The sequence below is a fragment of the Sus scrofa genome, chromosome 14 (assembly GCF_054392235.1).
Source record: "Sus scrofa isolate SSC_HxYL_T2T_F1_AM1 chromosome 14, Sscrofa_HxYL_maternal_Yorkshire_Landrace_v2.0, whole genome shotgun sequence".
In the NCBI taxonomy this organism is placed as follows: Eukaryota; Metazoa; Chordata; class Mammalia; order Artiodactyla; family Suidae; genus Sus; species Sus scrofa.
In genome coordinates this window covers 33,801,666-33,829,094 of record NC_139396.1, presented here as the reverse complement: position 1 = coordinate 33,829,094, position 27,429 = coordinate 33,801,666, and the positions used below count along the sequence as shown (strand labels likewise).

At 41.3% G+C, this 27,429-nt stretch overlaps 1 protein-coding gene across 7 annotated transcripts in view; it reads left to right on the top strand.

The window, feature by feature from the left end:
- The window catches only part of INTS9 (integrator complex subunit 9), a 115,631-nt gene that overhangs the window by 45,887 nt on the left and 42,315 nt on the right, over positions 1-27,429 (top strand). For 6 of the 7 annotated variants that reach the window (XM_084997784.1, XM_001928998.8, XM_084997783.1 and 3 more), the window contains 4 exons: positions 1,844-1,906; positions 6,378-6,517; positions 8,511-8,597; positions 26,965-27,085. In XM_084997784.1, coding sequence (XP_084853910.1) covers positions 1,844-1,906; positions 6,378-6,517; positions 8,511-8,597; positions 26,965-27,085 — 411 coding nt within the window. Of the gene's footprint in view, positions 1-20; positions 1,907-6,377; positions 6,518-8,510; positions 8,598-26,964; positions 27,086-27,429 lie in introns of all 7 variants that reach the window. The other variant, XM_084997786.1, reaches the window with a different exon arrangement.

The window sequence follows — 27,429 nt, the reverse complement described above, 5'->3', positions numbered from 1 at the left end:
AAAAAAAAAAAATCATCCAGACTACAATACATCAATATATATATGTATATATATGAGTATATAGAAATCTATGTTTGGTGACTAATAAAAACACAGTGGACCAAAATTCTAACAGTATTTTTCTCTTTCGGGAGAGAGCAAATTCTTTCACTAGATTTGTTCTAAAGTCACAGATTGCTTTAACTTTGGAGCAAAAACTCCTACATAGATATTGGTATGAAATGTCATCAAGGGAAGGCAGCAACTCTAGTGGCCTCCTGGAGGCATTGTAGCAGACCCTGTTGGTGGCCCATTCCTATCTCTTCAGTGTCCTTTGTCATAATTCCAGATGTCAATACCTGTATGGCTTTGCCTGACAGTGTGTTTCCTGAAGCTGCCCCCAAATGCAGGAGTTGTTAGATAAATAGCCCAAATGCCTTGCCCCTGGGTAGAATAACTCCATGGTGTAGGTGTTACCCTCTTTCTGAGTTTCTCTTTGGAAATGAGCCTCTGTTGCCCACAGTGGTGTGTAGCTCCATAACATATCCATTATCAGCCACCTTATTTTCCCTTTATCACTTGCCCTTCCTCCTGCTGTTTTTTTAACACCTCCCTTATAAGCTTGCACCTACCCTTTTTTGAGGGTCTGCTTGTGAAGGAATCCAAACTAAGACAGGCATATTAAATATGGTAGGTCATGGGCAGAGTGGGAAGTTGCTCTCTCTTCTCTTTCCTTTTTGTTTTCTTTTTTTTTTTTTTTTTTTCTGTCTTTTTAGGGCCTCACCTGTGGCATAAGGAAGTTCCCAGGCCAGGGGTCAAATCGGAGCTACAGCCACTGGCCTAAACCACAGTCACAGTAACAGGGATCCAAGCCATGTCTCAGACTTTCACCACAGCTCACGACAACACTGGAACCGACTGAGTGAAGCCAGAAATCGAACCCACGTCCTCATGAATACTAGTCGGGTTTGTTACCACCGAGCCACGCTGGGAACTCCTCTCTCTCTAAGTCCACTTTTTTCTTTTGAATGATAGTGGTGGTATTTGTGGTTGTTTAATCTCTACTCTTCATCTCCTCTACTTTCCCCTCAACCCTTGGTAGGAGGAGAAAGAGGCTTTATGTCATTTGTTTACGGCTGGGACTCCTAACCTAATTGCCAGAACAGAATCCCTGGAGGTGCTTGTTTAAATATAGGTTCCATGGCCTTATCCTTAGAGTTTCTGATTCCTTAGATCTTAGGTAGGGCCCTGGAATCTACTTCCATCAGTGTTCCCAGATCATTCTGATATTGCCGGTATGGTCCCTGGAACTATTATTTGGAAGGCACTGGATCATGAATCATGGAAGCACATGGAAATCTTGTCCACACATGGCTTCCTCGAAGTGCCATCAAGAAATGTGCATTGGAGTTCCTGTTGTGGCTCAGTGGGTTAAGGAACCAGTGTTGTCTCTGTGAGGATATGGATTTGACCCCTGGCCTCACTCAGTGGGCAGGTTGTAGCGAAGGTTGCAGATGCAGTTCGGATCCAGTGTGGCCACAGCTATATATATATATATAGTTCCAGTTCGACCCGTGGCTTAGGAACTTCCTAATGCCACAGGTACGGCCGTAAAAAGAAAAAAAAAAAAAAAATGTGCATTCACTTCTTCAGTCAGCTGCCAATCAGCATTTTGTTTATCCTGAATAAACATTTAGCCTTTCTGAGCGTAAACCAGCTAGTTGACCTAGCTAACTTTCCAGTTTTCTTCCAACTCCAGCAGTCTGTGATACTTTATGGAAAGGTTGATTTGGGGATGAGATTTCCCTGGTGCTCTATGTATTGGATATGTCTTGCTGGAATTTTTTCTTTTCTTGTCTTTTAGGAGCTAAAGGAGTGCTCAGGTCATGTATTTGTGGATTCCGTGCCCGAATTCTGCCTACCCGAGGTAAGATTAAAGTGAATCTCATTGTAGAAACAAAGCACATCTTGCCATCTCTCAAAATGAATTCAAGAAATAATTGTAAGGGGCTTAGCTTCCTGTTCTCAAATTGAAATGAATCTATTTTTCCAGGCACTGTGTTATATGGCTAAAATGTGATCATTTAGGAGCTTTTTATGTTATCTGTAAATCACTGAGTCACTCTCTTCTTCCTATTCTTACTTCTTTCTAAAAATCCCCTCTGACACTTGTACTGGGGGGTGGTTTGGAACAAGGTAAAGAAATAACTCAAGCCTTTCAGTTTTGTAATCATAGTCATCCCTTGGTATATGCAGGGGATTGATTCCAGGAGCCCCATGGATACCAACCACAGATACTTAAGTACCTAATATAAGATGATGTAGTACAGTGGAGAGGGTAGGCCCTCTGCATCTGCAGGTTTCACATCCTCAGATGCAGGGGGCAGACTGGATAATGCCCCTGTCTCAGATTGCCATTCTTTTTCTGGGGTAATTGAGAATTGCTATTATTCAACCAATACAGTAACTGTGAAAATTCTTGCTCACTTAAAATAACATATGGAATATTGCTTGAAATTTCACAGATTCCAAACTGAGTCACAGATACTTGTTGCTTACATATTGTTATAACAATATGACTTGTTATAAGCATCTGGGTCCAGCTTCATTGTTTTAAGGGAAACAAATCAGTTTCCACTAGTTGTAAAGGAAACTAATCTCACCTGACAGGCCTAATCACCAGAGTGGCCTGGATGGAGTTCTCCGCACACAGATGAGTGGAGGTGAGCCACTAGCCAGCCCAGGGGTCCTGAGGAAATCAGTAAGAAGCTGCCATTCTCGGAGTTCCCATCGTGGCGCAGTGGTTAGCGAATCCGACTAGGAACTATGAGGTTGCAGGTTCGGTCCCTACCCTTGCTCAGTGGGTTAACGATCCGGCGTTGCCGTGAGCTGTGGTGTAGGTTGCAGACACGGCTCGGATCCCACATTGCTGTGGCTCTGGCGTAGGCCGGTGGCTACAGCTCCAATTCAACCCCTAGCCTTGGAACCTCCATATGCCACGGAAGTGGTCTAAGAAATGGCAAAAAGACAAAATAAATAAATAAGAAGCTGCCATTCTCTTCCTTCCATGTGCCCAGGGGATTTCTATGCCTGTGGAAAATACTTTCATAAGTCAGAACCAGAGAGAAAAGTTGGGAGTACTGTGTCCTTTATTTTTGTCCTTTTCCCCTCTTTCTCTTTCCAGTTCCACAACTTGCTTTGATACCTATTAGATAAACTTTTTTCTCTCTTTGAAGTATGTGTATGTGCTCTTTTAGGATCCCAGAGCGAAAGAGAGGAAGGAAAACAAAGAAGGCCGTGGTAGTTGAAGTTGGCAGATAAAGGAGAAAGTTTGTGATGAAGTAGTAGGGACAAGAGTGGAGTTATCCAGAATCCTGAGCTCTCCCTACCTGCCAATAAAATCTTTTTGTCATCCTCATTTGTCTTTTAGGAATTGGTGGGGCAGTTCCCCATCTGCTCAAAGATTGCTAGTCCCAAGTGCTGCATTTATTTTCAGTTTACTGCCTATGGCACTGACTGCTGCAGCCTTCAGCTTACGGCCAACAGTGGAGGATTCATGGCTTGGTGTTCTGGTGACTTTCTGACTTGCTCCACAGAGAAGTAAACTTTGAAATTAGACAGTCACTGTTTCACAGTTCACCTTTGCAGAGCTAAAGCAGCACTAATATATTTAGGGTTCTAGAGTTTTTCAACTTGTATAACTTGTGGATTATGACAAGGTAGTAATGCTCACTATTTTAAGATCAACCAGGGCATTGTATGATCAGGAGAAAATAGGAGAGTCATAGAATCAAGAGAGAGGGCTTTCCTACACAGTCCAGTCTTGGCTGACATGTGGCCAAGCCAGGCAGAACTAAAATCCCACTCCTCATATAATTGATTCTCTAGTGAAACTACCTTAAATATCTTTGTATTCCCCCAAAAATCTATACCATACACTGCATAAAATCTAGGACAGTATAGTAAGCAACCAATAAATTATAGTGGTTTTGACCATAAAATTATAGTTCATGGTCTGTAGAACCCAGTGTCTGTATACAAGTTTAAAATTAAAATGGAGTTCCCTTCGTGGCTGAGCAGTAACGAACCCAGCTAGGATCCATGAGGACCTGGGTTCGATCTCTGGCCCTGCTCAGTGGGTTAAGGATCCGGTGATGCCATGAGCTGTGGTGTAGGTCACATACTCTACTCAGATCCCACCGTGCTGTGGCTGTGGCTGTGGCTGTGGCCGGCAGCTGTAGCTCCAATTCGACCTCTAGCCTGGGAACCTCCAAATGCCGTGGATGCAGCCCTAAGAGACAAAAAAAAATAATAAAATTAAATTTATTTTTCTGAGAAAAATGTATGTAGACACTCTTGATATATCCAGGCAGTGTGTGTGTGTGTGTGTGTGTGTGTATTTCAGCTGTCCTCACCAAATGTCTTATTCTTCTAGACTCTGGGCTGTTTTGTTTTTTGTTTTTCTGGCTGCAGTATGCAGTGGCTTGATGTGATATCTCAGTTCCCAGACCAGGGATAGAGCCCGGGCCACAGTGGTGAAAGCGCCAAATCCTAACCACTAGACCACTAGGGAATTCCCTGTGGGCTGATTCTTACATATTTAAGAAAAATTTCAACTATTCCTACCCAGTTTCTATATAGGTAGAATTAAGGTAGGGATGCTTTTGAGCTTTACTGTTGCTTCAACTGTCCTTCCCTTGTTTTCTTCTGGACCTGTCACTCTGCTACTCTGCCTTCATTTTCTCATGTGTATACAGATGGTTCTAGAGGGTGTTGGGGAATAGGACCATGTGAGGTTATTGTCTTGGAAGTTGAGTGCACAGCATAGAGTTCAGCCCTTGTCATTAGACATTTTATTCACACAGATGACCATCGCCCTGGCAGTGAGTAGCTTCTGACCTCTGAACTCCATGCTGTCCTCAGGAGCAGATTATGCCTTGGTGGCTTTATTCAGTCAACTTTCTTTACACGGAAAGTTAGAAGTTCAGCCAGAAAATACCCACAGCCAAAATGGCATATTATCTCTGTTGCTTGCAGAGGTGGCACAGCCATCTTTGTTACGTCTCTGTGGAGGACATGGAAGCTCTGGGACCCATTCCCACTGAAGCACTTCCCTGAGCGACCCCACACTGTCCATACTGCACACATCCGTGGGGTGACTTCCATGAGGGCAGCTTGGCAACTGGGGCTACGTTTCTGAACCATAGCATCTCACTTTCTCCAGAGAGAGTGCCACTTGTCACCATGCATTCTTCAACCCCAGTGCACTGTCTCTTAACATGCTGGCTGCTGCAGCTGAGAGGGAACAGAGATGAGTCACCTAGGATTCTTGAGTTCGGAGACATTCAGTCTTTGAGGGACAAAGTGGTACTTTGAAGTACCATTGTACAGAATAATAACAGCCATAAGAGAGAAATTCACGAAGTGCCGGAGCAGTTCTGAGGAAGAAGTGGTTTCTTTCATCTGAGCTAATCAGGAAGGCTTAGTGGAAGAAGAGAATTGAGCCCTAAAAGAGAGGTAGGACTTAAATTTATGGGTAAAACAATCCCTTCTGCTAAAAGAATTTTCATACAATTTACTAAACGTGAGTAGCATTTCCCATCACCTGCCAACTTGTCTTTTCCCTTTTCATCTGACCTTTCTTTTTTTCTTTTTTCTTTTTTTTTGGCTACACCCACTACATGCGGAAGTTCCCAGGCCAAGGGTCAAACCACAGCAGTGACCCAAGCCACAACAGTGGCAACACCAGATCCTTAACCATTAGGCCACCAGGAAACTCCATTCCTTTTCAGCTGACCTTTATAGCTATACAGTAAAAGGTAGATTTGGGGTTATAATTAGGGTATAATCTTCTTTTTTGACTCTGCCACTATTTTTTTTTTTTTTTTTTTTTGGCTCTATCCAGCACTTGTAGTCAAGAGTTACCTCATAAAAAAAGGAAAGTCCCCTCCCACATTTGACTTTGAAGAGCTAGTTTCTGTATGCCGATCCCTGTTCCCTGTGGCCCATAGCAGTGGTGTGTTCCATTCTCATTCCCTGCAGCCGATGCGCTGCTCTCGCTGCTTCATGTTACCTGGTCCCACTTGCCAGGAAGCAATGGCCGAAGTATCCTGCTGCCATCTATCCTCCTATGTCTAACTGAGAACTCTGTTTTAGTAAAATCAGGGCCCTGCTGGTGGACAGGCTGTGTCCTCATCGATCACCATGCCGCCCTCTGCTTAATGCCGACACTAGGAAATATCCTAAAATGGGGGAGTCGAAGTGTTGCAGGAAAAGTGTCATTATTCTGCGATACCACAACCACTCCTCTGCTTTCTGACAACATCATTTTTCAGCCCCATCATGTTGATCTATGTGCCCTCCACAGATATGTATCATTCCCTCCCCTTTCTTTTCAGACGGAGCTAATAGATCTGTCTACGGTAGATGTGATCCTCATCTCTAACTATCACTGCATGATGGCTCTGCCCTACATCACCGAGCACACCGGGTTCACAGGCACGGTGTATGCCACTGAGCCCACCGTTCAAATCGGCAGGTGAGAGGGTGAGAGCGTTTGCTGTTGTGCCGTTCGAAAGTGACCAGAGAGCGCCTTCCTTCAGCAGTGACTATTTAATAGAGTGTTGTGTCAGGAGGGATCATTATTTCCTTCTGAGCAGCTGACCCAGAGAATAGGCATGAAGAGACAACTCTTTAGATAAAACAAATGTTCACTGGCGTGGCCTAGAGTTTGATGCTGCCAAGAGTGGTTGTTAGTCTTTTTTAGAAGAATGGGAAGAAGGAGTTTGCAGAGACAGCTCCTCTGTGCCGATGATACTAATTAGGGGAGTAACAGTCACTGAGATGCTACCAAGATGCAATGCAGAGCACTTCCCATGAGAAAGGAACATAGCATATTTAAGAAAAGAAGAAGAAATTTTATTACTTTGCTTTCAAAATCCGCCCCCCCTCCCCTAACCCCCCACCATTTATAGTTGAGTGCAGCCTATAAATGGAGACGGCTTGTAGAAAACAGGATAAGTAATTAGATGGTTAAGGTGTCTGTACTGTTGACAGAGTGAAACTCTATGGAGTAAAAACCTCAGAGCTTGCCTTTGACTCTGAGAATGCCAGGCCATCTCTGGTCCCGCCCCTCCCAAGCCTCCATGGGACAGATGGTTGTTTCAACTAACCGCAGCGTCATTTAGTGAGGAAAAAAAAATCATGTGAAGAAAATTACCCCGGAAAAAAAGGATTGTGTTGAAGCAAACAAACAAGCACAATACAAGGTAAAACTATCAAAACCTAAAAATAGGGGCTCAAAGTGCAAAATAGACTCTTAGCTTTGGGTTCTAGGGTCTGGCTGAAGTCCACCAAGGTGGAATTACCAGAAATGAACCAAACCATGTTCCTATTTTTGTGTCAAACTATGTTACCTGCAGAGTGTACAGAAAAACAAATGATCTGAGGAAGAGACATTATAGAAAAGTACAACACTCCAGGTGAGGGATCAGTTTCAGTGAGAGGATAAGCTGAGCACGTTAGATTCTAGTCTGAGAAAGTTAATGCCCTAGGATGCATACCAGACTGTTCTCCTGAAAGCTGCAGCCAAACAAGAGATGAGTCTGGAACCCAGATCTTAGGATGCCGGAACGGGTACTGCTCCTTCAAAAAGATAATAGTGGTATTAGGAATGAGTAAATGAATGGGAATGAAAGGAAGTTGCTCAGCATTCAGATTCTAACAAATTGATACCTCACCATGACTATATGTTTTGGGGAGAGGGTTTAAATCAATGTGGAACATCTATCCTGGGTTATATAGAGGATTCAAGGTGTTGAAAATCAGTTTCTAGGTTCCGAGTCATCCTCTAGCCACCCAGGGCCCTCATAGTGCTCTCTGTCCCATGTATTCCTCAGAGCATGGGATCACTCATCCCACTGACTGAGGCATTTCTTAGATTTCCTCAGTTGTAATTCTCTGATAACCCTTGTGATCTGCAGAGCCTATCCTTCTGCAGGTCCTTGAGTTAGATTTTTAGGATTAGTCCTTAGAGTATTCTACCATGTGGAATTTTGTCCCTTCCTAAAACATACATCAAGAAAACTTATTTGACCAGTTTAAAATGTCCATTTAATACTGTCCTTAAAAAACAACTCTATCCCCACCTCTGCTGCCACCAATATCAGGTACTTAATACCCATTTAACTTTTTCTCCTTTTGAATTTTTAATTACATAAATAAAGGCAGAGATCTTAAGAGTGAGAGTTAAACCGTAGGCTTATATTTTCTCAATGTTTAGAGACAAGAAACACTCCAGCTTGTTTTAAAGGTGAATTAAATCACTTACATTTATAATTTTTAACATGGAAATTCAACATGAAGGCTAGGTTTTTGTTCAGCTTCATATAAAATGGTGTCCATGTTTATATGCAACAGAGAGAAAGACAGGGAGAGACAGCAGACAAGCCCATTTCTCTTGGCTGCAATGTTAGAGGGCCTTGCTTTTCTAATTCTCTTGAGTGTTCATCATGTTCTTTGTTTAAACGCAGGCTCCTCATGGAAGAGCTGGTGAACTTCATTGAACGAGTTCCCAAGGCTCAGTCAGCCTCCTTGTGGAAGAACAAGGATATTCAGCGGTGAGCAGTGGGTGGTCTGCACCCCTTGACAGTGGAGCCTGAGCCTTTGCAAGACAGTCTCAATTGTTTTCTCATTTTCTGCTTCAACATTTATACTGTTAGAACTAGATTCTCTTTTCCCTACTTTATGGAAGGGTTGCGTTTGATTCAATCAAGGTATTTTGAGAGACCCGACCACAGTATATGCTGGGTTCAGGTATGTGCTGGGTCTGGGAGTTTTTAAAAATTAGTAAAAACAGTTCGCTCTTTGAGGTGCTGAGAGGTTAATGGGAAATCAGACAATTAAACAGGTAAATTACAGTCTTAAGTGGTATGAATTATGAGATGCTTGGTCACAGTGCTGTAGGCACTCAGAAAATAAAGAAGTTTCTCTGCTTTGGAAACTGAGAAGGACATTCCTGAGGAGATGACAATTAAGGTGGGTCTTGGAGGAAGAAAAAGACTTCCTGATGGAAAGATCATAAAGTGGGATTCAGGCCCAGCATCATAGAATATTGTATGTTCAGAGAATAGTGAGAAGTTCTGGGTGGGTTAAAATTGATTGAGTCAGGAGGTGAAAGATGAAATTAGACAGTGACACCGAAGCACGATAATAAAGAATCTCCTGGGTCAAGTTTGAATTTTATGTCACTAAATTTGGAAGTCCCATCAGGGTAGGTGGATAAGGAGGAGAATGGTGTGATCACGTATTTATTTAGCTGATTCAGAAACCCAGGCAAGAGAATAGAGGCCTGGACTAAGCCCTTAGCGTGAGAATGAAGAGGTGAAGTAAGTAGAGATTCAATAGAGGAGGCAGGCCAGCAGCTTCATTTTACTTCCACTTTTATGTTTGATTGGCAGCGAAGGACACCAGTCAGTCTTAACATGCTGCGGTTGATCCACCACTACAGCCACTGCCCTCACCTCCCAGCTCCACAGCCCCAGCCGTCCCAGCCTGGTGTCCAGGGTCTGGAGTAGAAGCTCATCTGGGACTTCTTAGATAGCATGTGTTCCATACATTCCAACTCTTTTTCCAGCTACCTCGCCACTGAGTTCTCTTTCCTTCTATGGCTGTGGTTTGTTAACCATCTAGAACCCTAAACTTTAGAATGTCTTGGTTTTTGTGAATACTCTTTCTACAAGAATATGTTTGTATCGCTAGGAGAGTATGCTTTGTTTCAAACTGTAACTGTCTTAGAGTTTGAGCAAGTGAGACAACTCCATGCATTCCTCTGTATGCATGTAATTTATTTAAGTAGCACTTTCTATTTGCAGACACGCTTCTCAGTGTTTTATTTAATTTGTTTATTTCTTTAACATTATTTTATAGCAAAGAAAATCGGCACCGAGAGGTTAAGTAGCATGCTCAAGATCAGCCAGCTAGTGAGTGGTAGGATTTGGATTCAAACCCAGGCCGCCGGGCTAGTCTCGTTCCAGAGTCCGTGCCCTTAAGCCACTGTGCTGGGCCGCCTCTCGGCCATAAATAGGCCTCTTCTCCCTGGCATATGAGCCCCCTCTCACATGAGGGAAGAAGTATGTTTAACTGTGCACATTTTCTCCTGTGTTTATGGATCTTCCTTAAGTCTCTGTTTCCTTGACTGGAGGCATGGTGTCTATCTGGCTTCTCATTGTCTTGAGTGTTCTGTGTGCACATGGATGGCTTCCTTGATCTGCCTGCCTGTGCTTTTAGTACAGGTCCCCTCCCCTCCTCCCTGTGCATTCTTATTCTCAGCTCCTTTCCTCCTACCCCTGGCCTTTCTTCCTCCCGTGTGCCCACTGGACCACATTTGACCCATTTCTTTACATCTCCCTCTTTAGAAACCTGAGGACTTTGTTTTCTTTCCCTGTGAAACACGTACGCCTTGGCGGCCCTCACTTCCTCCTTTTAAATTGATACCCTTAAATATTCTGCTGCAAATAATTTTGGCACACCAGAAACGATGTTCAAAGGTCACTGTTTCCTGAGTCCCAAACTCTGGGCCAAGTCTTAGGAAGTCCAAGTTCTTATTTTGCCTTTTTTTCTGTGACCTTGGGCAGAGTCCTTGGCAGTTTTCTTTGCTTCCCATTCTTTGTGAAATCTAGTCTAACTGGCTCACAAAAGAAGTGCCATCGTATATTAGGGAGAAATGTGAATTGAACTTGAAGGAGCAGAGGGTTAGGGAGGGGGCCTGAAAGTTATTTCCTAAGATGCTTAGGAAATCAAAAAAAAAAAAAAAAAAAAAAGTGCTGCTTGAAATAAAACCTTGAGTTTGCTGTTTCGCCACCTGGTGGGCAAAAAAGAAACTGTTGAAAGATAACTTGCTAGAGAAGCAAGCATCACTTGCACCACTGGAGAAGGCCATGTTTCATTCATACATTGTAACTATGTTTCTGATTCTGGTCAAGTATTTTGATTTGGCTTTTGAGGGTGAGATGAGCCATAGTTACTGATAGAGAAAAAGAAGAGTCTAATTAGGATACGCTGAGGTTTTAGATAAACCAAGAAAGCTGTGTCCTCTTTTTCTCTTCGATAAAGTCAGCATAAATATTAGAAGCGGTAGAAAAATTTGAGTAGCTATTTTGTAATTGACTTCAGACAAAAGAGTTCATTTGAAATATTCACCTAGAATCTAATCTTGGGCCAGAATACTGAAAGCACTTCATTTGAACATTTATGTTGAAGGATTTACACCACTGTCATGTTCCCTCTGTCATGAGCCAATTGATATAAGTGTCCCCAAATTCTGTGGCATTCTATATTGAGAAGCAGTGGGTAGTCATGGCCAAGTGGTTGAGGCAATGGACTAGAGAAGCACTTTTTTTTTTTTTTTTTTTGGCTGTCTAGTACATTGACTACGTGATATGGCTGTGTTTTTAGTTTGGGGGAGGGGTGCTTGTTTTTAAATTTCTCCACTTTCCTTGTTCAGTTCCTATAAAACAAAGGTCACAAACTCAGATGTCTCCAGGGATGAGGAAGGGGGAGGTAAGTACAGTGAGTGAGGTGGGCTGCCGGGAACTGCTGACTGGTGACCACATCTCTCTAAAGGGGCAGCCAACACACAGTTTCTGCAGATTGTGGCCATATGGAAGTGTGAGCCCATCACTGCCAAATCATCCCTTTTTTTTTTTTTTTTTTTTTTTTTTTTTTTTTTTTTTTTTAGGAAGCTCAAGATCTGGATTTCCTAAATGTGATTTTCTCTCATCTTTTTAAAATGTTGGTTCTCACATTAAAATAGAATTCTCTGTGATCCAAGCAAAACACCTCTGTGAGTTGGATTTGAGCCTCCAGTTTTTGACTTAAACTTTATTCAGGCAGACTCTTGGTTAAGTATCTAGAATTAATACATCTTAGTAATTTAAGTTACTGTTAAGACCATTGGCTAAAAAGAAACAATAAAATCTTTCAAGCATGTTGGTTTCTGACGCATTCCCTTAAATCATTGGAGGCTAGTTTGAATTAGCATTTGATTTAATATTAGCATGTGCAACAACAAAAAACTATTACTCTTTCTTTTTGGCAGTTGTCTGACTCTCTGCCTAAGTTGACTCTGCTCCCTGAAATGTATTTAGAATTCAGCCATCCTCCTTCCTCATTTTGACATTGCAGCGTACACTTCTTGAAAAAGATTATGAAGAGTAGGAAAACGAGAACCCCTTAAAATATAGTTTTTGAGTCTCTGACTTTCCCATATGCACTTCAAAGTTTAGATTTTTAATGGAAATTGTAAAGCACAATATTCCAGCAAAGAAACTAACCCAACCCCTAATATTTTTTGTTTAAGGCTAGCATTTTTTATATAAGACCAGACATCTACAATTATAATTAAGAATAAATCATTATAAGATATTGTCATAATCCCCTGATAAGCATTAGAGAGTTGTGCGTTGACATAGAATGTTACAGCAATTTTCAGTACTCAGCGCTTAAAATGGGTTTATACCTTATAGAAGACACAAAACGGGCAGTGGGGGGGGGGGGCATATTGTACTTGAAGTTCCTTTACTCTGACACTGCTTGAGTATTTATAGAGAAATCTATCAGGTCTAACTATATAGTAAGAAAAAATAAAAGCTCTGGGCTTGGAGGTCAAGTAGATGGGTGTTTGAATTTCAGATCTGCTTCTTAGTAGCTGCAGCAATTTTTTTCTTCTAGGTTCTATTTCCTCACTTATAAAATAGGAGTAATGTTAATAACTTCACAAGGTTGTTGTGAGGACTGATTAGTAATACAAGTAAAGTCCTTAAAACAGTGACAGGCATATAGGAGGTACTCAGTAGACACCAGCATCCTTTCTTCCTTTAATAATACACATGGGAGTTCCCGTCGTGGCGCAGTGGTTAACGAATCCGACTAAGAACCATGAGGTTGCAGGTTCGGTCCCTGCCCTTGCTCAGTGGGTTAACGATCTGGCGTTGCCGTGAGCTTTGGCGTAGGTCGCAGACGCGGCTCAGATCCTGCGTTGCTGTGGCTCTGGCGTAGGCTGATGGCTACAGCTCCGATTGGACCCCTAGCCTGGGAACCTCCATATGCCGCAGGAGCGGCCCAAAGAAATAGCAAAAAGACAAAAAAAATAAAAAAAATAAAAAAAATAAATAATACACATGGCCCATCATAACCCCTTTTCAGTAACCAACTCACAGTTGCTTTCCACAGCCTTATTTATCTTTCAGCACTGCCTTTCCTGAAGTAAAGTAGTGTAGTAGAAGGAAAATTGTTTTTCTAATCCCACTGTCACCTCTGATTTGTTCGCAGTGTCAATTCAGACTCTGGGACTCAATCTTCTTTTCTGTAAAATAGGAGAATCGAATTAACCTATCTCTAAGTTTGCTTAGGTTATAGTTTGTCAGGATGTCCAGGGGAGTGACTCCTTAAGGAGGTGCTCAGAGAGTGGCAATACTTGGGTGCAGTCATCACAACTTTGCAGTTCGAAAAACTTAGTCATTTCATTTCATTAAGAGTTGATAACTCTCTGAGGAATGATCTGGGCTAGCTAAACGCCCAGGATACTGACTGACAAACAAAAAATCTCATTTCATTCCTTTGTACTGAGATATCTGCCTGGCTCCAGAATGAGAATGGTCCATCTATCTGAGTGAGACTCTGTTCTGGGCAGCAGGTCCTCTTAAAGAGATCAAATTATAGATAAGAGGTGTTTTGATGAGTAGAAAATTAAAGCAGAGATGGTTTAGGCCTTCACAGGAATTGTTTCTATCATGTCTTGGTAGGCTAAGCAATTTCTGTGTCCTTTTAAGAGATAAATTGATCTAAAACAAAAATCAGGGATTATAATCTAGTTTCAGGTTAGTATTGAGAAATGCTACAACACAACATGATCAATCAACTGTACTTCAATTTAAAAAAGGAAGAAATGCTTGATTTTCAGGCTGTGCTTTTGGTAAATTCCATGTAGACTATCACTCTGCTAACACATACCTACCCTACCACACCCCCATAAATTAAGCATACTTCACTGTAACTAGAGAAAAAATTTTTTCTGCTGCTTTTATTCTTTGTTTTCTGTGCCTACGTTTATCCTGTTCAGTCAATCAGTCATTCATCAAACACTTAGAAAAAGCCCAGCCAGTGTTTTATTTATTAGCTTGTAAGTGGTCCCCGTGGACCTAAAAGCCTTGCTCTTTCACGAAAACACATGATCTCGTGCTGGTAGGATGGAAGAAGACACAGCAGAGTTCTGGCATGATGTCAAGCCCTGAGAATAAAGTTTATTAAGCACTCAAGTGTGATAAGAACAAAAAACAAAACAATGAAATCTTTTAGAAAGTACTTATTAAACATTTAGACTTTGAGAACTTGACTTTGATAAATTAGAAAGCCAGAAAAAACAGAACTAGTTCCCACTGGGTTTCCTTATCCGACTTATCCTTAATCAGCCAATAATCCTAATGGCTTTGAATGGCTCTATAAATGCCTCTCTGTAAAATGGCCTCAAGTATAAGGAGAGTTTTAGGGAAAGCTAAGTTAGACAAGATGTTGTTAGGAGATAGAAGGAAGTAATGACAAAGCAAGTAAGTATCTCAAGAGAGGAAGAAAGGTGTTTGAAGAAATCTTAAGATTCTTTAAGAAAGGAATTTGTGGGTACAAATTTGAAATTCAGAGGACTTCGTACTTATTATTTGATTAACTACCAAGTGCCTAGCATTATGATAAGTTTGTAGAGAAATGCCCCCCAAAGTTTAAGACATGGTCCCTATACCAAGGCACTAGTTGAGCAAAGATTACGTACTAAGTGACAGGACTTAAGGCTGGTCTTGGCAGGTTAAGCAGGGTTTGAATAAGGGAAGAAATCATTCCAGGATAAGAGAACAGTATGGGCAAAAACATGGCAACATGGCATGATTGGGAGGGGACTGGCTTGGTTAAAATTAACCGGTGCACTCCAGGAAGTAGAGAAAAGCATCAAAAGGTAACCTTGTACAAAAGGATATTGAAACTTTGTTCTTTCGAAAAAGCCAACAATACATTGGACTAATTCCTAGTTTACATATTTTGTCTGGGGATGAAAAATTTATCAGAATTGTTTGTGAAAACATAGTCACTGAACCTGTGTGATAAAGGAAACCTGTAGATATTTCCAAGTAGAGAAATGACAAATAATTAGTTTTAGATCCAAAAGTAGTGTAGTCAGTATATATGGTACCAGAATAAGATACCCAAAGAATTTAAGCATAAGGATAAGGTGGAGGAACTCATATGCACGAATATCATGGATATTTTATTTATCTATCTATCTATTTATTTATTTACTTTTTGGGGGCCACACCTGCAGCATATGGAAGTTTCCACACTAGGGCTTGAATTAGAGCTACAGCTGCCAGCCTACACCACAGCCACACAGGATCCGAGCCACATCTGAGACCTATACCACACCTCGTGGCAAGGCTGGAACCTTAACCCACTGAGTGAGGCCAGGGATCAACCTCACATCCTCATGGATACTAGTCGGGTTCTTAACCCACTGAGCCACAACGGGAATTCCTCATAGATATATAATGTTAATAATATGTGTGTGTGTGTGTGTGCGCACTCACGCACACGCGTGCTATCTCCTCAACACTATTTGAAGGAAACATTTTACCCTTAATTTAGATATATGAAGGGCGAAAGAGGTTAGGTAAATTATTCAATATTGCAACTAAAGCAAAACTTGAAGTTAAATTGCATATTAAGGCCAACCTTCTACAAAAGTTCTGTACAATTAGAGTTTGTAAGAATGTCACTGGTGAGGCCTGAGAAAAGCCCAGACTTAGTTGAGGTATTAAAACACTGTGTCTGGAGTTCCCGTCGTGGCGCAGTGGTTAACGAATCCGGACTAGGAACCATGAGGTCGCGGGTTCGCTCCCTGGCCTTGCTCAGTGGGTTAATGATCTGGCATTGCTGTGAGCTGTGGTGTAGGTTGCAGACGCGGCTCGAATCCCGCGTTGCTGTGGCTCTGGCATAGGCCGGGGGATGCAGCTCCAATTCAACCCCTAGCCTGGGAACCTCCATATGCCACGGGAGCGGCCCAAGAAATGGCAAAAAGACCAAAAAAAAACACTGTGTCTGTACTAGAACATGGCCCCAGACACTTCATAATTTAATAGTGACACTGGGTCATCTGGCTCTGGGTCTCCTGCTGGGCTGCCTTTATCTCAGGCTCCACTGGGAGGGTCTCCTTGGCTCACTCACATGGTGGTTGGCAGGATTCAGTTTCTCAGGGTTGATGGACTGCAGCCCCCTCCGGTTCTTGTCATTTGTGGGCCTCTCCTCAAAGCATCTTACAGTCTGGCAGCTGGTTTCATCAGAGCGAATGAGAGGCCAAGAGAGAGATTGTGGGCAAGAAGGAAGCCACAGTCTTTTGTAACTTAAACTTGGAAGTGACGTCTTGTCACTTTTGTCACACTCTCTTCACTAGAAGTAAGCCGATGTGTCCAGTACACACTTAGTGGGAGGAGCTCCCACAAAGGGGTGAATGTGGGAGGCAGGGATCCTGAGGAGCTGTGTCAGAAGCTGCCTGCCACCAAACCCTAAGGTGAGCAGGTCAAACTTAAGAGCAGAGTCCTTGTGAGACCTGCTTGGCCTTCCTCTGCTGGCTCACTGGTCAGGTCTTCCTTTGCATGCTATCATAGGGCTCACCTCTGCCCAGACCTACTAGTGCTCTTCAGATAGGACTTGAAAAACTGACTCCCTCCTGGCTCTTACCTTTCCTGGGCTAACAGGTGAACGGACATTGTCTTTGAGTGTCTTTTATTTGGGTGCTGCTCAGTGCTGAGGATACAACAATGGAAAAGATACTTATGTGTGAATAATATATAATGGAGTAAAAAACTATGTTACTGTTTTTGGTATGGTATTTAACGAGACTCCCCCGCCCCCAGGAGTGTGCTACTAAAATGGTTATCACAAATCATCGTGGATGTTTTGTGTAAATATATGCTTCTTTCATTTTCTCTGGAACATAAGGTTATGACTTCTATACCATTGTACCCTGAAGCGGAAGATAGGAAAAGACCGAAGTTGAAATATCCTTGAATTTTTGATAAGTCTTTTCTTTGTTTAAGGAAATTGTTTCCTCATCTGAAAGACGTCAGTGATTTCTCTAGACCAAGATTTTTCTGGACTGTTGAGGGCAAAGTAGTAAATAATTTCACATCTTCAATCTTCCCTCTTTTCCTCACCCAAGGGCTGAGAGCATTTGCTAGTTTACTCTGGAAGCTGGGTATGTGATTATAGTATCTGATTGTTTCATCTCCAGCCAAGAGTAGAAACATTAAAGTAACCTAATGCCTGGTTTTGAGAAAGATTGTTCAAGATCTTAATCTGCCTAATTTTTGTCGGACATGGTCCTAGATGGGAAGGGGAGAATATGCAGGGAAGGGCCATCATGGGAAGAAAGTAAGGTCCAGGTGTTTGGGGTAATGGCAGTACTGGTTGTCAAAGGACAGGAAGGAAGAACTCAGCAAAGAACATAGGTCTCATCTAGCCGTGTGTGACTTTTTAGCTCAGCCTCCAGCAGAAGTGTCTCAGTTGCAGGCAAAGCGGAGGGCAGTTAAAACAAATCCAACTGAGATGAAAGATGTGGTCTGGGAGTTCCCGTCGTGGCTCAGTGGTTAACGAATCTGACTAGGAACCATGAGGTTGTGGGTTCAATCCCTGGCCTCGCTCAGTGGGTTAAGGATCCGGCATTGCCGTGAGCTGTGGTGTAGGTCACAGATGCAGCTCGGATACTGTGTTGCTGTGGCTGTGGCTGTGGCTGTGGCTGGCAGCTACAGCTCTGATTAGACCCCTAGCCTGGGAACTTCCATATGCCGCAAGTGCGGCCCTAGAAAAGATGAAAAGACAAAAAAAAGAAAAAAGAAAGAAAGATGTGGTCGGGCTGCGTTACTATTTTTCACTCTCTAGCCACTCTCCTGATAGCCTCCTAGCTCCAGCATAAAGTTAAGAAACACTCCTGCTCTTACCCATCCCAGAGTAAAAAGACTTTATTTTCCATGAAGAGTAGTCCTAGGAAGCCCAAGCCCAAGCCCAAGCCTGATCCAAAAGAATTTAAGGAGGGGCTAAAGCAGGGGAGTAACTTGGGTTCTTCCTGGTGACCCTCTACAGCATTGCCTGGGCCACTCAAGTTCAGAGTCATTGCTACTCATTGAAGTAAATCACACTGGGTTGAACTTCACTAGAGTACTGTTGGAAAATGCATGTTCTCCTGAGCTAGCGATCGATGGCTGTGTATGTTGAGGGTTGGAGACAGTTGTTCTCAGCATCTGCTCTGTGCCAGATACTATGTGCATCACTTACTCATCACAGAACAACTCTAAAAAAGTGATCTTCTCCCTGTTTGACAAACGGGGAGACTGAGGTGAAGAGGGAATGCTGAGATTGACATCCAGACAAGTCTGTATGCCCCGTGATGTGCCTCAGAGAAGCCTCTCCTTCCTCAGAGTTGCAGGGGTGCAGAAAGAGAGAAGCAGTAGCAGCCACCCCTGCCAGTAACCTCCTCCAAAGAGAGCTTCTGTGCCACTTCCCTTGCTCTGATGCTCAGTCAGGCTGTCTTCCCAAAGAGCACAAAGCATGTGCACCTGGCCTAGATGAGTATCACAAGACCCGAGACAAGGTGAGAGATGGTCTCAATTTTAAAGGAGTTTTGTCCACACAAAATGTGAAGAGAGGATGGTGGAATGTTATAGACTTGAGGGAGCCTGGCGTTGAGAGAGCTGTTTATACCTCAGTATATAGAATGTCCACTGAGGCAGGAGCCAAGAAAGAAGAACATTAAATCTTTTTCAGTGAAAGTTTTGTCTGGATATATGCCCAGGAGAGGGATTGCTGGATCATATGGTAGTTGTAAATATAGTTTTCTGAGGTACCGCCATACTGTTTTCCATAGTAATTGTACCAATTTGCATTCCCACCAACAGTGTAGGAGGGTTCCCTTTTCTCCACACCCTCTCCAGCATTTGTTGGTTGTTGACTGGTTAATTATGGCTATTCTGACAAGTGTGAGGTTGTACCTCATAGTAGTTTTGAGTTGCATTTCTCTAATAATTAGTAATGTTGAACATTTTTTTTCATGTGCCTATTCTCCATTTGTATATCTTCTTTGGAGAAATGTCTATTTAGGTCCTCTGCCCATTTTTCAGTTAGCTTGTTGGTTTTTTTGGTGTTGAGTTGTATAAGTTTGTATATTTTAGAGATTAAGCCCTTGTCATTTGCATCATTTGAAACTATTTTCTCCCATTCCGTAGGTTGTCTTTTTGGGTTTTTTTTATGGTTTCCTTTGCTGTGCAAAAGCTTGTCAGTTTGATTAGGTCCAATTGGTCATTGAAAAAGATAAATGCACCCATATGTTCGCTGCAGCACTATTCACAATAGCCAAAACACCGAAACAGCCTAAACGTCCATTGACAGATGAATGGATTAAGAAGATGTGGTATATTGGAGTTCCCATTTTGGCTCAGCCATTAACAAACCTGACTAGCAACCATGAGGACTTGGGTTCGATCCATGGCTTTGCTCAGTAGGTTAAGGATCTGGTGTTGCCATGAGCTGTGGTGTAGGTCACAGACATGGCTCGGATCCCATGTTGCTGTAGCTCTGGCGTAGGCTGGAGGCTACAGCTCTGATTAGATCCCTAGCCTGGGAAACTTCATATGGTGTGGGTGTGTCCCTAAGAAAAAGACAAAAAGAAAAAAAAATGGTGTGTATATACACAATAGAATACTATTCAGCCATAAAAACAGAACAAAATAATGCCATTTGCAGCAATATGGATGGATGCAAACTATTTCATTTGGGGTGGATAAGCAGTGAGATTCTGCTGTATAGCACAGGGAACTATATTTAGTCACTTATGATGGAACATGATGGAGGATCATGTGAGAAAAAGAATGTGTGTATATATGTATGTATTATGACTGGGTCACTTTGCTGTACAGCAGAAATTGATAGAACAATGTAAATCAACTGTAATAGAAAAAAATAAAAACCTAAAAAAAAAAAAAAGGAAGGGTCTTATAAAGTTATTCTCTAAGAGCCTTGGATTTTATCCTGAATGTTGTGGTGAACTGTGAAAATAGAGGAAAGAGTAAGTGTGTGGGGGAAGAATTGGGATTTTCATTTTATCCTTTAGGCCCTTCTGTGAGGGAAGGCAAGTCTGCAGGCAGAGATGACTCATAGCTTTCAACATCTGTTTTATTGCCTTGTACTCCTGCAAAATTTTTCTTAGATTTAAGTTTCTTGTGAGCAGAGGCCTTTATGTTGTACCTGTTACAGCCTTCTCAGGACGTGAATGCTATGGCTGTAGTCAGGGCTGAGGGAATACTTACTGACTAAATATTGTAAAACCTAAAGCAATCTGATATGCATAGGACAGGTAAGTGAAATAAGAAAATCTTCAGATGTTTATGCAGAAGGTGAAAAGAAAGATTATTGATATTTTGTTGCTGGAGAAACAAAGGTGAAGAGAATAGGAGTAATGGGATCTGTATACCATTTTGGCTAAATCTCTATCCAGTGTTTACATTATTATGACCATGTAAATGCAATTCACAGGTCATATAACATTATTAGGATGCTTTTCTTCATCTTGCACAACTTTTTGTTTTCCCTTGAGTTCGTAGTTATCTTGTTTGCTTGTTTGTGTAGTTTTTTTGTATGTACATACCACTAATGTATCTCCAACCCCTCCCTCATTTGTCTAAGTCTGTTCGCTGTATGTTCAGACTCCATGAGTGGTCTCAGTTTTATCTTCTAGAAAAACCCTCTCCCAGAGCCTTCACTCTTCACCTGTCTGATGTCTGCTGCTCTTGGGCCTGTTGCACAGCATTCAGTTTAGGACTTTTCCCCCATGGTCCTGAAGATTTCTTTGCCTCTTTCTCTTGTTGGAAGCTCTGTTTTTTGGGTCTTTCCTTTTCTTGTTTACACCTTCATTTTGTGGGGCACATCCTCCAACAACTCCCTTAGTGCGTGGGAGGTAAATCTTCTGAGACCCTGGGTGTCTGAAAGGTCTTGTTCTATCTAGCCTCATGCTCTGATAGAAAAGCAAGGTGTGATCTTTTCGTGGAATTTTGAAAGCATTGCCCTGTTTTCTTCTGTCTTCCGGAAATGCTCCTGAAAAGAACAATGCTGTTGAGTTTAGAACTTCAGTTTGTGTCCTTTTTATATATCTGTGGAAGCTTTTAGAATCCCCTCTTTGTTCTAAAAGTTTATGACAATGTGTCTTACCTAAAGACAGTTTTCATTCATGTGCCAAACTTAATGGACTCTCAATCTAGAACAATGGTGGCAACTGTGGCCAAGTCCCTGTTTTATGGCCACATCTGGCCTGCCACTATTTTTATAAATAAAGTTTTATTGGCACACAGCCACACTCATTCATTTATATGCTGTCTATGGTGTTACATGTCCAAGTTGAATAATTTGACAGAGACTGTATATCATCTGCAATGCTTAAAATATCGTTGGCCCTTTATATAAAATGTTTGCTGATCCCTTCCTAGTCTAGAAAATCAAGAACTTCAATTCTGATTTCTTTGTTTAATTTTTCCCTTCTACAATTTCCTTCATTTTTTGTGTTCTTTTTGTAACTCTTGTTATTTAGATGTTGAACCTCCTGGGTTGGTGCTCAAATACTTTTCTCTCCTCTTTTTCATTACTTTGTTCTTTTGTCTGGGAAATTCTTCTATCTCCCAACCCTCCTATGAGTTTTTCATTTCTGCTATTATATTTCTTGTTTTGGATACATTTTTCTATATTTTTAAATTGACCTTTATATAAAAAGGTAATATTTATATTATATAAAATATAGTGTAATATAAAACACAGATACCAAAAAGCACACAGAACTGTTATAGTTTAACAGTTACTAAATTATTATAAAACAACCACCCTTATAAATATCACCTCAGTTAAGAAGTAGAAATTTTCCGGTAACTCAGAAGCCCCTCTTGGAGTTCTCTTGTGGTGCCAGGGGTTAAGGATACAGTGTTGTCACTGAAGCAGCACTGGTCATTGCCATGGTGTGGGTTTGCTCCCTGGCCTGGGAACTTCCACATGCCAAAAAAAACCCCACAAAACCCCTTCTCCATGCCACAGTCTAATTACAGCCCACTCTGAAACATATAGCATGGATTTCACTCCATCACAATATTGCCCTTTTTGTAGTTCAGATTGTCCCATCTTTGGCCATTGAAAGCATATTCAGGTCATCCACTTCAGCCTTTTGTTAGGACCTTTATAGTCTCTGCTGGTTCCCTTGCCGTCTAGTACAGCAAGGTATTTAACCCTTTTGTGAATTCCTTGCCCTAAATCTGGAATCACCCATTTCTCCAAGAAACTGGATTCTCAGAATTCCCACTGTGGCACAGTGGGTTAAAGATCTGGCTTGTCTCTGCAGCAGTGCTTGTTTGATCCCTGGCCCAGCACGGTGGGTTAAGGATCCCGCGTAGCTGCAGCTGTGGTATGGGTCAAAGCTTGAGTTCGGATTCATTCCCTGGCCCAGGAACTTCCATATGCTGAGGGTCCCACCTAAAAAGAAAGGAAACTCTGGGTTCTTTTAGTGGGAAATAGAATTTTGAGCTTGCATTCTGGTTACTAGAAGTGCTCAGGTTACTGGATTGGTCATTGTTACAAGGCCGTTTTAGAGGACAGAGAATATATATTTTTCTTCCACTGCCTTTCCACTTGTACTATATCTGTCTTGTCAGAACCTATAGCCATTACATACTGCCCTCTTTCCCTTTTAACCCTCATTTGACCTTACTTTTACAAGGAATTATATACTTAATGGTCACTACTAACCATATATTGATGTTCCTACTGTAGTCACTTTTGGTTGTCTGAAAACTCATTCTCCTGATGGTATCTCAGGATAGGATCATGAGAACAATATTCCCTGAATTCTTGCTGGTTAATAATTGTTTATTTGTGCTCTGTGACATTGAAAGTCAGTTGTACTAAATGTATAATTGTTGGCTTAAATTTTCTTTCTCTGAGTGTCTTAAATATGTTACTATATTTTCTTTTAGAAAAAGCATTGCTTTAGAAAATGCCGGAGGCCAGCTCCAGCGGCCAGGGAGTGTACACTTTTCCCGAAGGGGAGGGACACGCATCAGCTTTTGCAACGGAGACAGCCTCTTTGTCCCTTCTTTCAGGGTGCTGGACTGCTCGAATTTTATTGGCATAAGTGGTTGATTATATAGACAGTTTCTAACTACAGATTACATCATAGTGTTAAAAGTACATCAGTTAACTTTTACATGGTACAGCAGCTATACATCACGTTTTAAGATCTTTATCTTAACTAAATTTAGTGAGTACAATTTAAGGGCAATTAGGTACGATACATCATGTGGAAAGAAGGAGACTCAATACAAATCATCCCATGGCCAGCCAGTCTCCACAAGTTGAAGAGGTCACAGACACAAGAATTTGGCATTCACAAATCTTGTTTTTAGACTGGTGCTTATCTTTAAAGCGTTATGGCAGGGAGACGGTGTAAGAAAATATAAGCCAACTTAACTAGCTATCACTTAAAAGCTTCTATAACTCATAGGCAGGTGTCTTTTGGTCAAGAATAATATATGTCTAACTTCTATGAACCTCATTAAAATCCTAACTCTAAAGTTTACTGTATAACTAGTTAGTAGAAAAACAATGTTTTAATTAAGTTGGATTTGAATAGGGGAAAGTCGTTCAGGATGAAATTTTTATTGTATTATTATTGTAACTTTGTTAAATCACAAATCACCACAAGAAAATAAGATGGAAAATAAGAATAATAAGTAAATAATCAGGAAAGACTGAGGAAAACTGAATAACAAATAAAACAACAGGAAGGACTAGGTCACCCGAGAAACAGTCCATGTTCTCCAGCGCAAACATGGAAATTGTTTTCCCAGGAAAGCCCCAATTCTTCCTCATCAACATCACAATGAGAGCTGTGTAACCTGAGGCCTGCTCTCGGCTTGTACTGTGCAGGCAGACTTTTATCCTGACCAGAAGCCCACCTTCGGCTTGTACCACTCAGGTGAGCTCCCTTCCTTGGTAAGGAACCTGCCTTCAGGTTTTTCTGCCGTCAGACAAGGTTTTTTTTTTTTAGTCCCTGCATCTTCTCGGCTCCCGCAAGAAAACTCTGATGTAATCTAATATTTTTCCCTTGTAAGTCACTTGTTCTTTTTCCCTAAATGCCCAAAGATTTATTTGTCCTTTTTCTTTCTGGTCTTAAATATTTTCCTAGAATATATCTGGTGTTAGTTCTTCCAGGTCAGTATTCTCAGGTATGCAGTGTGTTCTTTCAGTATGCAGTATCAAGCCTCTTTTTATTTAGCAATTACAGTTTTTAGTATTCTGTTCCCTTGCTTGGATTACTATAAGGGACTCCTATGATATATGTTTTTTCTATCTTCCTTGCCTCTCTTCAACATTTGTTATTTTTTTCAAATTCTTTTTATCTCTTAGTGTTTAATTTTTTTCTTTCAGTATTTTACTAAATGGCATTATCTGTTGTATTTATCCACTCTTGTAATTCTTCTAGTTTAGTCTTCATCTCTGAATGTTTATTAAATTTCTCATTCCTTATTGAGTTTTGTTCCCTCATTTTTAAGTTTTTCTAATTCGTCATTTATGTGAGTCTTTTGTATCTTATATAATTTGTGTTTTCATCTCATTTTGAATTATGACATGTTTTGTTGGCATGCTTTCATTGTATGGTATCATATTCTATTTCCAAAAGCTATTTTTATTCTCTTAATGCCTCCCCCCCATTTTAGTAGAAGTCTCTTCTCGGTTCTTTTTTTTTTTTTTTTTTTTAAACTTTTTAGGGCCATACTCATGGCATATGGAGGTTCCTAGGGTAGGGTTCTAACCAGAGCTCCAGCTGCCACCCTATGCCACAGCCACAGCAACGCCAGATCTGAGCCATGTCTGTAAACTACACCACAACTCACAGCAACGCTGAATCCTTAACCCACTGAGCGAGGCCAGGGCTCGAACCTGAAAGGCCTCATGGTTCCTAGTGGGACTTGTTTCCACTGCACCACGATGATGGGAACTCCTCTTCTCCTTTCTTAAATGTACTATCTTATCCATCTCTTTAAGGTGGCTAAGGATTGTTACATTTTACCTACCTTAATTTATTTCCTCTCATTTCTTCTCTTCTGCCTTCCTCCATTTGCTTTGGCCTTTATCATTTTAGGAACTTTACTCAAATGTATGATAATCCTTGCTTATTGGCACGAATTTAAGAGACAGTAAAAACAAAACCAAAACAAAAAACTGATTAGAAGGTCTGTGTGCCATGAGTAGGTCTTGCTGAATTCTAGGCTTTACCATACATAATCTGGCTGGGCAGTTTCATTGTGAAATCCCGTGTCAGTATCTTTTCGTTGAGTTTTTTCTTTGTTGGTGATCATATTTGTTAGAGAAGGTTCTTCCAGTTTCCTACCTTGCGGGGTATAAGCCTACCTGATAGTGTTCCAATCAGAGGAGAAAATTGTTACTGTCTTTGCTTAAGGATGCTGCCCCCAGTTGTCAGTGGTTTCCCTCATCCAGACTCTCATTTTTACTCTCTGAGAAAAATCTCTGGTGACATGCCTATGAGGGGAAGGGGCAATTGCTGAGCTATAGGGAGTAAGGGAGGAGAACTGGAAGATTCTATTTCCTAATAGTTCTTTTCTACAAATTTTCTAGTTTTTAGGTTCACCTTCACCCTTACTTCCAGACATACCTATTTTTTACACTTTCTGAGCTTTTTGAGGGCTCTGCAGTATCAGTTAAATTACTAGAATTGAAATTCCCTGGGTCTGTTAAGTCGGTCATCATTTGTCTTTCTACTTTTAGCTGTCTAAGATGCTTTGTCTTGAGTTTCTTGGTGGCCCAGCAGGTTAAGGATATGTTGCCAGAATCAGGGTTCTTGTTCATGGAGCTGAAGAATGAACTTCGAGAACACACACACCACACACACATGCAGCAAGCAAAAGAGTTTATTATAGAAAAGCAAACACCTCTCAGCACCGACACTGAGACGGGGAAGAAGAGTTACCCCTCCTCTAATTTTCTAAGGGTGTTTTATTTCTTAAAGACAAGAGTACCAATGTGGAGCCAAGATATCAGTTCTTTTTCCCAGTGGCCTTGCCCAGTTTATCAATATCAGTCCTTGTTCATTAGGGGTCTTAGAGATGGATATGCCCCCTAAGTTTTATAGTTTCTTTGTGCTGCTTTTCCCTGAACTGGGAGTTGCTGGGAGTCGCCAATCTTCTCATTCCTTTTCTATTAATGGAGGAGTGGGTTAGAGATTAGCATCCCATCTGGGCGTAAAATAGATACACTCCCTGTAGTAAACAAGGCCAGTGGGGGTGTTATTCCTTGGAACCCTTAAGTTGCAGACGTTAATTAATGACCATATCGAAGAACATATCGAAGCCCATGTTTCTACACTGACTACCTGATTTATTATTCTGCCTCATATGCAGCGTTGTCACTGCTAAAACTTGGACTGCTGCTGTGGCACTGGTTCCATCCCTAGCCGGAGAACCTCCACTCACCACAGGTGCGGCCTAAGGGAAAAATATTTAAATTTAAAAAAAGACAAAAACAAGATCCAGCTATAAGCTGGATAAGCAAAACAGAGAATAGAAAAGCAATAGAGAAAAAAGTCAATGAGATGAAAAGTTAGTTCTTTGAAAGGCTCAACAAAACTGACAGATCTTTAGCAATTGACCATGAAAAAAGAAGTAGTTCCTGGAGTCACAGGTGAAAGAGGAAAAAGTACTACCAACCTTACAGAAATGAAAACAATTATAAATGAATCCTGTGAACATTAGGATATGTCAACAAGTTGGACAATTTAGAGAAAATGGACATATTACTTGAAAGAATCTTCTGTGCATAAGAATTGACATTGTGATGCATTTACAGGCTGCTGCCTTCTCCTCTCAAGGATGCAGTAGAAGTATCAACGTGGAGAAGATGCTATACAATGCAAGAGGTGAACTCTGCCCTCAGTAAAATCCAGATGGTGGGATATTCTCAGAAAATTGTGAGTGTTAATATGCTGTTAAGTGATTGATGAATGCTTTTGATTCATATTGTTGTTCTTTGAAAGGATCCTGTAGTTCCCTTTTTTAAGCCATTCGGTCACTACGAATCTTATACTTGTGCATGATGAAAAGACAGAGCACATCTTCCTCCATCCCTCCCAGTTTCTTATTGACCCTCTTTCCTAACCCTTAACATTCCCCATCACTAGCTAGCATTTGATCGGCCAGCATGAAATGAGTCAGGAGAAAGGCGTCTTTTCCTGTTCACTTTAGGACAGTGGATATCACTTTATAGATTTTGAACTAGTGAAATAAGAAGTAGCATAAAAGAGATCAAGAAGCA